The sequence below is a fragment of the Pleurodeles waltl genome, chromosome 5 (assembly GCF_031143425.1).
Source record: "Pleurodeles waltl isolate 20211129_DDA chromosome 5, aPleWal1.hap1.20221129, whole genome shotgun sequence".
NCBI lineage: Eukaryota > Metazoa > Chordata > Amphibia > Caudata > Salamandridae > Pleurodeles > Pleurodeles waltl.
In genome coordinates, this window is record NC_090444.1 from 160,231,087 (window position 1) to 160,243,624 (window position 12,538).

The 12,538-nt window shown below is 42.6% G+C and overlaps 1 protein-coding gene across 2 annotated transcripts in view; it reads left to right on the plus strand.

Moving 5' to 3' along the window:
* TAF1A (TATA-box binding protein associated factor, RNA polymerase I subunit A) overlaps window positions 1-12,538 on the plus strand; it is a 286,512-nt gene that overhangs the window by 205,175 nt on the left and 68,799 nt on the right. For both annotated transcript variants that reach the window (XM_069233853.1, XM_069233854.1), the window contains exon 8: window positions 1,398-1,464. In XM_069233853.1, the coding sequence (XP_069089954.1) occupies window positions 1,398-1,464 (67 nt within the window). The remainder of the gene's footprint in view (window positions 1-1,397; window positions 1,465-12,538) is intronic.

Here is a 12,538-nt window from a genome sequence, read left to right on the forward strand (position 1 = left end):
AGTTAGCACTTTCAGGTGAACTCGGTTGGCTGGTGGAAAGCAGCTGATGGCCATATGTTCTCGAGCAGCAACACTCCATTCCTTTTAAAGACTTAAACCTGGTTACAACACCCAGCTGTTAAACTTGGACAAAAGTAATATCTGGAAACTGTCGAAAACAACTGTATTCAGGATCCTAGGCAAAGACATCGTCAGTGTATGATTGAAGGAGTAGCTGACGTCTAAGAGTCAAAGCTGCTTGTTCTTCGTTTTTTTTTTATTTATTTTTTATTTTTTACAGCACTCTTAACCTGTAATGGTGGTACTAAAGTATATGCTAAATAGTGGAATGTTTTTTAAAAAGAGGTGGCTCTTGTAGAGATTAAAGATGTAATTTCATGTTTCCTTTGTTCAGCTTTCCATCATTTCTTACTTATTGGTCTCCAGCCCTCCATACACTTGAGGTCAAGAAACTCAAATGCTGAGTGGACTACCTTGAGCGACTTGATGGTACCACCTACAACCACCTCTTTTCAATAGGAGATCATTTAGAAAATATGTAGAAGTGTGTAAATGGCAAACCTCTGAGGCATCCAACCACACACCTGGGCAAACCAAAAGTCCTTCATTCTTTGGTCAGTCGTATACTATAAAAGGTCAGTTGGTGCATTATAGCCATTCCTCAGACCTCTAAAAGACTGTTCAGCAACACAAGGGCATAAGTCGCCGAACTAATCGTCAAAACAAAGGCGAGTTTTATTTCAGAAGTATTTATTTTGCAAAGTGTTAAGCGAAAATTGTCACCTTCGTTTCATTGACTGAACTCAATAGGGTCAAGCTTGTTAGTGGTCCAACTTCTTAGGCCTTCATTATGAGAGGCATATAACCCCATTATCAGGTCTACAAAGTTATCATGGATCTGTCATGAGCCTCCTACGGAGTTCTGCTGTTCAAATTTTCTGAGGGCAAACTACAGAGGGAAATAAAGTGTTACCTGGGGAATCGGACCCGGTATTGGCGATTCCCTGAAGGTTTCAAACCTGTTCAATGGGACCCTCTGTGTTAACTATGAGCTTATGGAGTTAACTACCCACCAACCTCTACTGCCACAACAGAGCTCTTGTAGTGAAACCGCTAATTTTGTTGGACTGTACACTTCATTTGTTTGCCAACACTGGTTGATGTGGACTTAGCTGATCTGCCCCAAAGAAGGTGATATGATGTATGCTGCGGTTACTGGTGTGACTTTAGTATTTTCACCTAAAAGAATATTAGAAACAGTATGTACTGTTCTTCAGCACTACCAGGTCACCTCTGACTTGTGAAGTTCTATAGAGGACAAAGGTTTAAGATGAAGTGGAAAGCTGTATGGAATGATGGTATTGAAAAACGACTAAAACAATCTCTTTTTTTTCCAGATTCTACATCAACTTGTGCCTTCTCATGAACTGATGTTGGAGTTGAATACACTGCTTCAGGAATCTGGTATGCTTAAGTAAATGTACCCTTTTTTGAAGAGAGCAAGTGCTAACCAGTTGAAAGTTGAATCAGGCGAGTTTTTTGGAAAGACCTTGCATGAGTGAATTATTCTTCCCTTCTCATGTTAGAGTGATGAAATTAGCAATCCACAAAGCTGGGCTATGGTCATATGCCATGTTGATGGGCAGTATAAAGGTGTACAGTGACCAAATGTTATAAGCCTATTATAGAATACGCAATTCCACTTCTGCCCAAAGTTTATCTCGGGACACAGGCAGTTGCATTATTGGTGCTGACTTTAATGTTGGCTAACTAAACAGATTGGGCAGATCCACAGTTATCTGCAAGGCAAGGTCCACAACATATGTGCTCAAGATGTGAAAAGGTATGAATGATAGTGCTAGGTGTTTCTTATTTGACTGCAGTGTGTAGAAGCGAGTTCCAATACAAATCTGCAAAATGTGTTGCCTCCTACCAAAGTCTTCCGGACTGAGAACTGACTGGTTTGGGGAGTTCCTGTGGTTCTCTCCAGTGCAGTGCGGTCCAGTGAAAACCAAACAAACTGTCTACATTGCCCCCTTCATCATCAGTTTGTGTGGTTCTCCCCGGACCGTGTTTTCATAAAGAGAACCATGTCAACTGCACAAACTACTAAGTTTGTATCTTTGCTGGTGGAGTGAATTTGCATGTTTTTATAGCCCAGTTTCGAATCACTGGTGAATTTTTATAAAATATAAGGGCAGATTTAACGTATCTTACATTTTGTTAAATAGTTCCACCCAATATTAAAATCTAACTGTTAATTTTTAATTGATGTGTGGGTGTTGTACTAAGAGCAATCCATGATTCCTGATAGATCTCTTCTTAAGCTCAAGCAGTCGATTGGAATGAATGGATACAGAGCTATGACTCAAATGCATATTTGGGTCTTAATTTTTCAGTTTAACCCAGTTTGGAAGTAGATGGAGAATCAAAAACTACACTTTAACTCACAGTGCTGTAAGTTTATTTGAAAGGGTATTCACAAATACCACACATTTAACTTTGATTCAATACCCGGTGTTGCAAATTGGGGCGTCATTGATTTACTGGGAGATATTGCCATTTATCTACTGAATGAAGAGGCCAACTATAGGTGGATTAACTCAGGACCTGATCTCTTCTCAGAAGCTGTACACATCTTTCGACAGAATCAGTAGATCTGAGGCAAATGGCTGTGGATGTCTACCGACTTATCAAAATATAAGTTCCAGGTCCTAGAAATAATACGAATGATGTGCACAAAAAAAAAAAAACTTTCCAGAGTTGCTTCTGTGCACTAGGGCCAAGGCTGGGAAGCTGTCTGTTTACGTGGCAAGGTTCATGTGAATGCTAAGAATAATGGTATATACCCAGGACATCATGCACTGGTACACAATTGCAGTGAAAACGGTACTTATGAATTATAGACCGATCACACTGACATAATGAACAGCTATTTAGCATAGGTAAGACTTTTGATACTCCATTCCAGTGTCATAGACTGGGTGAATCAGAGCAATTTCAAGTGTAAAACTCAATAGACTGAAATTCTGCTCTTCATATCTTCTCAGGATAACTGGATCTATAACTGTTGGCCTGTCCTAACCCCCAAAGTCTTCCACTATAGTCAGGAATCTGGGAGTGAAGTTTGACAATAATGGATAATTTCTCCCTCAGATCTTAGTCATCAGAGCCTGTTCTGCATTACTCTGTTCCCTTGAGAAATTCTTAAATCTTCTTGCTTTAGAGACTCACAAAGCAGTGGTCCACACCCTGGTAACTATAAGGCTGGACTATGCTAATATTTCCTTTGGTTTATCAGACTACTTGGCCAACTGCCTTCAGACTATTCAGAATTCTACAGTCTATTTAGTTCTGAAGATCCCTCAACGTGCATCAGTATCGCACTATCTGAAACTTCTTCACTGGTGGCCTTTAAAAAAAGGATCCATTTTAATGCTCTGTTGCTAGCTCACTGAGCTATCTATAACTATGGGCCCAAATATCTGTCTGATCATCTTATGCGTTATATTCCTGCTAGAACCTTGATATCTTCTTACGTTCATCTGGATCAAATCCCCAGGTGTAGGTGTTGGAGAGGATTATGCTCCTTCTTCATCTTGCCAGCCGAAGCCAGGAACCATCTTCCACTGACACGCTGTCTGTTAGAAATGGGCCTCTAGTTGGCAGTCATTTTACACCAAGTAAGGACCGTCACTCTAGTCAGGGTAAGGGATACACAGCTCAGATAACCCCTGCTCACCCCCTTGGTAGCTGGACACAAGCAGTCAGGCTTATCTCGGCGGCAACGTGTAAAGTATTTGTACAAACACACATAGTAACACAGTGTAAACACCACAGAAGGACTCCACACCAGTTTAGAAAAATAGCCAATACGTATCTAGTTCAAACAAGAATAAAACAACAAAAAAACAACATACACAAGAAAATATATAATTTTTTAAAGTAAAAAGAGTCTTAATCTATAAGAATCAATGGAGGCATTGTTTTAGCACAAAGTACCTGGTATGCATCAAAAATAAAGTAGCATGGGCGAGCGTGCGTCGGAAAAGCAAGCAATGCATAGATTCCTTACTCGCAAGTGAGGTCATGTGTCAGTTCTTTCTCTGCCGGGTAAGCCATGCGTGGATTCTTTCCTCGCAGGGAAGGGATGCATAGGTTTCTGGACAAGCAGCCTCGGATCTGTGGCTAACTTCTCAGTCCCCACCAGGGAAATCCACAAACCCTAGGTACCTTTAGAATTCCCAAGATGTTGGGGGAAAAAAGGGCGTACATTTGGCATGGGTAGTTTATGTGGACAAAAAGTTATGGGGGCCTAAGTGCAAACTATCTGAAATAGCCAAAAAAAAGGGTTAGCACGGCAGGGAAGGCTTAGCAGCCCTTGCTGAATTCAGAAGCGGAGGGGTTAAGTTACAAGTCATGTTTTTCTGCAGCATCGAGTCCGAATTAGTGAACACAGGACTTTATCTATTTTTCCATATATTTGACTTAAACCTTGCTAAAGTTTTGACAGAACTCAATACCACTCTGTATCGTTTGGGGTTTTTCTCGCCATCAATTTTATGATGGACATGTGATTGTTGACGCTTTCCCTAACAGGCATCATGTCTACACTGTTTCTCTAGTGCCCTTCATGTGGAAACAAAAAAGCCTAAAATACACACTCATACTCCGTTCATCCGGTTCTAGACATCCATAGGATACATAAGTGCGTCATCTGTCAAGAAGCATCCTGGGTAACGTTTAACATTTGGGAAGTAATTTATCTGAGAAGTAGAGAATATTGTAGAGCCGCTTCAGAATCTGCAGCATGTAGACCTCAATCAAGTGAGAAGCCTGTAGGAGCTGAACTCCTGCATCTGATGAACACGGAGATAACATCCGATTTAGTGCCAAGGCGTACACTTTTAAGGGATTAATTATCAAGGCATATGAATTTACCATAATTTTCAGGCTGCATGTATATCATTGTAGAATACTGAGAAGGAAAGATAACTTTTTAAAATGACATGCTAATCATAAAAACACGATATATAGGTCTCAATTTAAGATGTACAACAATTACCTGCAAGTGTCTTGTGTTCTTGTAGGAAATTGGGTTATTATTTGAGAGGAGCTGAAGCCCCACTCAAATAATAAACTATCCTTGTCTGGACCAACCACAAAAAGTCGCTAAATTATTCTGTGCTTAACCCTCTGGTAGTTTGACAGAAAAGCAGTCAGGCTTAACTTAGAGGGAATGTGTAAAGTATTGTAAAGTATTCATGCAGCACACAAACAGCAGTGTTTGTAAAGAGAACACAAAACAAGAAAAATCGCACACCAATTTAGGAAAATAAAGTACATTTTAATAAATAAAATGACCATAAAACAAACTAAACCCAATCAGTAGAAACAGAGTTCTGAATTTTTTAAATGTTAAGTGAAATCTAGCACCTAAAAGATCAAAGCTCCAGCCGTTGGCCAGGTCAAAGTCAAAAGTTAAGAACAACCTTGATGGAGCTTGGTTGGTTTACAAGGGGTAGATTGGGCTTAGCCTCCACTTACCATAAGACTTACAGATCATTTCTGCAAAGTTCTTTGAGAAGGTAGAGTCTACAGTGGGGCTAGGCAGCAGGATGTGTCCAAGGAGTTGTCAGAGAGCTGCTTGATGAGGTTGTGTGACTTTGGGCAGTTTTTTTTAAGTCTGACTTCTGCAGTGAGACAAGGCTGCAGGCTGTAACCAAAGAGGGCTCAATAAGTTCAGATACTTTTGAGACAAAGTCCCACTAAAAAGCATTTGCTGCTGTGGAAAAGAATGTAGTGGGAGCTACCACAGACTCAGGCCAACATTCAATGCACCCTGGGCAGATCAGATGGCAGGTAGGTCTTTTGTCAGTTCTCCTTCCTAGGTTAAGGTTAGGCAAAAGCAATACCACTTCCAAGGCCCAAGATACCACTTGGGGGGCTTAGGACTCACTCCAGCAGAGCCCAGCAGCAGGGTTCAAGGCCTCAGGAGTTTGTTGTGTCCCTGTAGCACACACAGGAGGCCAGCCAAATAGCACTTAGAGTCTCTGTGGTGGCACTGAATTAAAGGAGCAGGTCCAGTCTTCCTTTCTCGGGCAGCAGGGCAGGCCTTTCAGCATTAGGTTTAACTTATACATATTAAAAAGGAAGGCTTAGGTCTGACAAAAGGTTTATTTTGCCAGGTCGAAATGGCAATATAAAACAGCACTGCAGTATGCCTGAAGCATAATTTAATGTACCTACTCTAGTTGGTGGGACAATGAGTGTTGCAGGCTCATTAGTAGCATTTCATCTTCAGGCCCTGGGTACATGTAGTAGTACCATGTACTAGGAGTTTCGAAGTCAATTAAAAGTGCTAGTTAGATACAGTCCAATCCGTCCAAGTTTTAAGGCGAGAGCACAAGCACTATAGTACTGCTTAATAGTGGAAAAGTACACACAGTCTAAAAGTCAACAAAAACAAATTCAGCAAAACCAGGAGAGTTGAAGACAAAGAGTTTGGGGGACTACTAGGCAACGGTGTCAGGTCTAACAATCCTGATGTACCTTGCCAACATATCCATTAGGCAAAACAAAGCTGGATTAGAGCACAATATACAGTCAACCTTAGCTAATAATGTACTACTTTCTGATTCCAACAACCCACTTTCTGACCACAGCCTTTAATCATAGATGCCAATGGTTACTATCCTAGCCTGATATGCACCCACTCTGCTCCTGGATACTCTCTCATTTAACTATGGGGAAACTGAACATATACAAAGTATTCCCACGTTCTATGAGTGACCCTAAGGTACTCATGAAGGTGTGATCATTTTTGTTGGTCAGCTACGTCAAAAATGTCACATTCACGACTTTTCTGCTGTCATTCCCCTCTTTTCATCAGTTTATTTAGCACAGTGGTTTCATCACCCATCCTCATATGCCTTCTTATTCCACCTAAAGGAAAAGTTGCTTACTTCTAATTAGAGTCCTCATCTTGTGAATGTGAAGGTGGAGTTCGCTGTTCTTTGCTAAGTAGGGTTTTAATGCCTTACTCCGGCTGTAAAATGAACCGCCACTCAGCTGTCAACTTTCATATAGCAGGGCCAACCTGAAAGCTTGAAGGCATAGTACAAAATTTACACTGTGCTACTTACTTTCATTATTTTAGTATGAAAAGAGCAAACTGCCACGATCTAATCAAGTTATTTGTTTGACTAGATATGCTTAAAAGATAAATATGCTTTCAGATAGAAGTATTGCTAAAATAACAAAAAACATTTTTTTCTTGTGAGGTGTTCAGGGAATTCTGCAAATAGGCAGAGCTATTCCATCTCCTACCGTTTTTTGGTGAATGTGTCTCCTTGCCAGTGTTAGATTGCTGATAATGCCACAGAGTATCTTTGCAAGTTTTTAATTTTTTCAACTTCCTCAGCACGGCAATCGTGTGCACTATTTTTCAACTCCCCGAGCACGACAGTCATGTGCACATTAAGTCCTTCATGCCTAATGTTTTGAGACCCTGGCCTAGAGCATTACTCTAAAGTCTGAAGAGGCACCCAGGTGCGCCTCTTCTTTATGCTGAGATGCCGACAGTGGTGGCAGCATTAATTGTAGTAGAATGGGCTGGCTTCTTTCTGACCAGGGAGAGATGCCTACTGACCTCCACTGTTGTAAAGGTCAGTCTCATCTCCTTCAGCTGGGTCCTTCCACTGTCTGAGTAGGGCATGAATGGCGAGTGAAAATGCATGCCGGGAGTAGTGTGTATGTTGAGCCCATATGTGTGTGCTGGGCCACCTGCTAACAGGACTCCGCTTTGGTATTCCTGTGTGGGTGAGGTGGGCCTAATTAAAGACTTTGGACGAAAACACTGGAGCAGTCCTCAGCATCTTCCTTGAAGTGGGCTTGCCCACAGTTGCTGGAAAGCCGAGGCAGCATATTCCTTCGAAGTGCAATGGCAGCCCCATTCTCTTCTTTCTGCCTCCTTCCCCAGAGTTACTACTTAAGACGGCTGTGCGTAATTGCTGAATTGGGAATCATACACCCTCTTTTGTGCCTTTGTTTTACATCCCCTGTCAAGAGACCTCCAACTCCACGGCTTCTTTTTGCTGAATCTGTGAATCAAATTGTATGGCTGGGGCAATCTATGTGTAATATACCACCAACACCCGCAAAAACCAGACGTAAGTCACAACAGAATGGGGCTCTTGGATTCACATCATGGTCCATCAGACAAAGATAAATACTAAGCAGACACCCATGCATCAGGATTTCCCCTGACCTAGGACTGTAAAACACAGAAGTGTTCCTGAGACAACTTGTGTGCACCATGGTGAGATTTTTAGATTGCTCTTTCCCCTTGCAGGTTGGGACAGCCGGGGGGTTATTGGGGCAAGGGGGACTACAACGAGGGCTGTAGACTGCCTGGCGAAGGAGGAGCTGCACACTGGATGCACGGGATTACTGCACCGCATTACACTGAGGAGAGCCTGCCTTGTGGAGTAGTCAGTCTGACTTTGACTGCCTGGCAATTAAGGAGATTTACACCTTTTGGATACTACCTCTGCTGGAAGTGTGGCATCTAACTTTTCAGAAGAGACCACCTCGGAGTGAAGAGCGGCGTTGGAGTTGTGCCCCTGCATCAGGACACTGTGTAGAAGAGACTACAGTTTTCTAAGGAAAGACAAAGGATTGTGGTGTAGTATTAGTTCTTCAGGATCCTGGGGCCATGAATCCCCTTTGGCTCTGTTCTCCGGGGTTAGGCCTAGGTAAGCCCAGTAGGACATTAAGTGAATTGTCTTCCTTTTTAGTCTGGAAATGGTTGGAGAATAGACCAGGCAATAATGGGAGGAATACCTATCTAAATCACTTTAAAATCTGCCCAGTGTTTGCAGAAAATTTGAATTGAAAGCCCCACTTTATTTGTATGCCTGCTGTGTCCCCCATTGGCTCTGCTGGTTGTCTAGGCATTGGAAAAGTTGACTGCGCTTTGAAAGTCCCAAAACAATGACCATGGAAATGTGTGGCCTCAAAGTCTGAACCACAGCCACACAGATCGGGGTTTGAAATATTGTTCTTTAAATTATCTTAAACATGTTGAGCGGTTCAGATGGCTCACCGTTTCATAGCTATGGGCTTTTAAAATAGTGGGTCTTCAAAAAAATAGAAAAAGCTCAATCTCATTCGGTGGATTTGCATGTGGGTGGTCCTCTTCTATAGTGGCATAGGTGAAGTAAAAAAAAAAAAACAATCATTTGAAAGAAACCCAGAGTAACTATACAGGGTTCATTAAAAGCAAGTATTTCCATCTGTCCATTTTGTCTTCTGTATTACATGTTTGTCTTTATTTTCAGAAATTACATAATTCCTGTGAATTACATTTTTCAATAGGTAGTTCTCATCCTGTAATGCAAAGTGTGTGTTCTGGTGACATTTACAAATAGCCTCGGGCCTCTGGTTTATTTAGATCACTCATGGACATTGGAGCTGGATGTATTGCCTAGAGTGGTCACAGTTCATAAGGAGATATGTTGATTGTGCTGCCACTTTTGTACCTATGACGCACACTCATTTTTTAGCCTTATTAATCCCAAAAAGATCCAGAAAGTCGAAGGTGCACTGTGCCGCTTTGTTAGATGAACGCCTCTGCTTGTACCTAATATTGAGATGAAGGTTAAAACAAAGAGCTACAGTGAAGGTTTAGTGATTATTGGTTAGGGTTCTTTTTCACGGCCACGTTATTGTCTTAATGATGTAATCACTATACCGTGAAAGGATTTATTTCACTGCTATCACCAATGTTGGGTATTCAGTCACTAACCTCAAGAGGAGTTAAAATAGCAGGTAGGGCAAGAAAGCAAAGAAGTGTCTTTTAGGAAGATCTTTCAGATGAATACATTTTCCCACAGATCTCATACCATGCAGATTATCTTTCCAGACTTCACGAAGGTCTGGAAAACATTTTCCATTAATGAATTCCTAGTACCTCTGGGTTGTGCCAAATGGGTTTACAACTACTCACTTCTGAACAAGACGGCGCTAGACTATGTTGGGTGCCAACCCGGTGGGCATGTGTCAGTCCTAGTTTTTAGCACCTCATAACAGGTCTGGTGCTCCCTCTCCATGTCATACTGACGACATTCCCTGCGTTCGTTTGCAGCACCTAGGTCAGATATCCATTTTAGAGCTTTCAGGTTTGAAGTTGTGTTGTGGATGCCACGAAACTCCTTGTGAGAATTGCATGTGATGCAATTGGAACATGATGCTGCGGCCTTTGATTCTTCTGTCTGTATGTACCTGCAGGCCATCTGGCTTCAGGAGGCCAAAATGTTTCTGGTTAAGGCCTGCATGGAGATGTCTAAGCCTCATCTGTAGGCAAACTGTCGTGCTTCACCATGCTTGGGTATGTTCCACAGGCTTGTCCAGAAATGTCCAGCTTTCAATGCCAGAGGCAGTTCTGAGACAAATCTGGCTCGTCCATTGAGCATTTAAAAAAAATAGTGTTATGGTTCATGTATTGGACCCTCATTCCCCAGTGCAGCAATTCCACCAACATTATAGAAATTTTCATGGCTACTTTAGAGCAGTACAGTTTCGGCAGAGACAACTTTCTTAGCCTATCCACACACAACAAATTTCTGTATGCCCCATTCGGGCCCGGGATAGATGTAGGGGACAAACCCAAGAAAAGCAGCAGATCAAGTCTCCACCATCCTCTGCCAACTCTTTTGCCTCAAAACTCATTTGAATCACCCCCTTAAGGGCTTAAGTAATTGTTTTCACTGGGAGGAGAGGAGACTATCATGATGGATTGTGAAATCATCCAGCTAATCTGCATGTGCTACCCGCTAGCATTCCTGTTCTTCCCTTCAGACTGTCTTTCTTCCACTAGGACACATTCTCCTACACAAGCCTCAATTTTAGAAGTGTGTGCCCTACTGAACAAAGAGGCCATGTAAGTAGTGCCTCTGGGAGAAAAAGGCATGGGATTCTAGCTCATTTACTTCTTGGTCCTTAAGAAGGATGAAGGTTGAAGACCCATCCTTGATCTACCCCTTCTCAACTTGTTCATTCGGTAGGGCAAGTTTAAGTTCTTGTCCCTGAGCCAAGTTTCACTGGTCCTGAATTTGGGAGATGGGAATATCCTAGATGTTCAGGACACTCATTTCCACCTTCCATTTTTCTCGCCCTCAGAAGTTACCGGAGGTTCATGTTGTAACACCATCGCTCGGGCAGATGACCACTCCTTGTGGTGTTCTGAATGTACAGGCAGCTGTGGCTGCTTCACTGTGACAGTCTTGAGTCCATGTATTTTCATATTTGGAGCAAAGGTCTGTGAAAGCAGAATCCCTGGTGATGGTCAAGAAATGGTTTCAGAGGATAATGACTTCTCCATGACTTTGGGCTATACCATCTATGTCCAAAAGTCTAACAACATTCAAATGCAGACTAAAAACTTTTTTCCTTCTCCTCAGATAATCGTGGATATCTGGGAGATGAGTTCAAGAATACAGACTCTGATCCCGATACTGGATTTCTTGTGCTTACATTGCCTCATGTCCTTATGCACCCTTTTAGTGCCACATGCCAGCTGCGGATGAGAGTCCTTCACTGGTGCCTGAGTTCACAGTGGACCCAGCATCAGGAAACCTATTGACTCAGGTGCAGTTTTGCCACTCTCCATCTAATCTGCACTGGTGGATTGACCCCTCCAAACCGTTGCTGGGTTATCCCGTCAGCCCTTCATAGGCTCAGACTACTGTAATCACAGATGCCTCTGTGATGGGCTAGGGTTTCAGTCAGGGAAACATGATTGCACGAGTCCTCAAGTTGGAGCAGTGCCTGCACATAAATGTGCTTGAGCTGCAGGCTGTCCAGCTTATCTTGAAAGCGTGTCTCCTTTCATCTGAGGCAGTGCCATTTAGATATTTTCTGACACCACCACCGCTGTCCATTATATATAAACAGACGGAGTAGAGTGTGGGTCATTTACCCTGTATTCGGAGGCGACTTGCCTGTGGAAGTGAGCTCAGCAACCAGGAATCTCTTGGTCACAGCTCACCTGGTGGGCCCCCTCAATATGAGGGTAGATGCTTTGTCGCCTTTGACTGGAATACCTCAAGTGGAAGCTGTGTCCTGAAGTAACAGAGGTGATCCTTTCCAGATTGGGGTTTCCAATTGTGGATCTCCTCAATCGGCCTGGAACAGGAAGTGTCCTCAGTTTTATGCCATATACTTCCCTCTGAATAGCTCTCTGGGAAACACCTTCAGTTTCACCTCGTCACAGGACCTGCAGCCCGTGTTTCCACTGCATTTGCTTCTGTCTAAGGTGCTGTGAAGGATGCAGGAAGATCAGGTTCAGTGGATTTTGATTGCTCAAGATTGGGTTTGGAGGATCTGGCTCTCTGATCTATTGGAAGTCACCACTTGGCAGGTCCTTCCGCCCCCATGCAAAGCAGATCTGCTTTCTCAGTACGATTATGAAGGCTTCCACCTCAATATGCTTGCAGCTACACACATGAAGATTGAGCGGAGCCTTTGTTAACTTCTT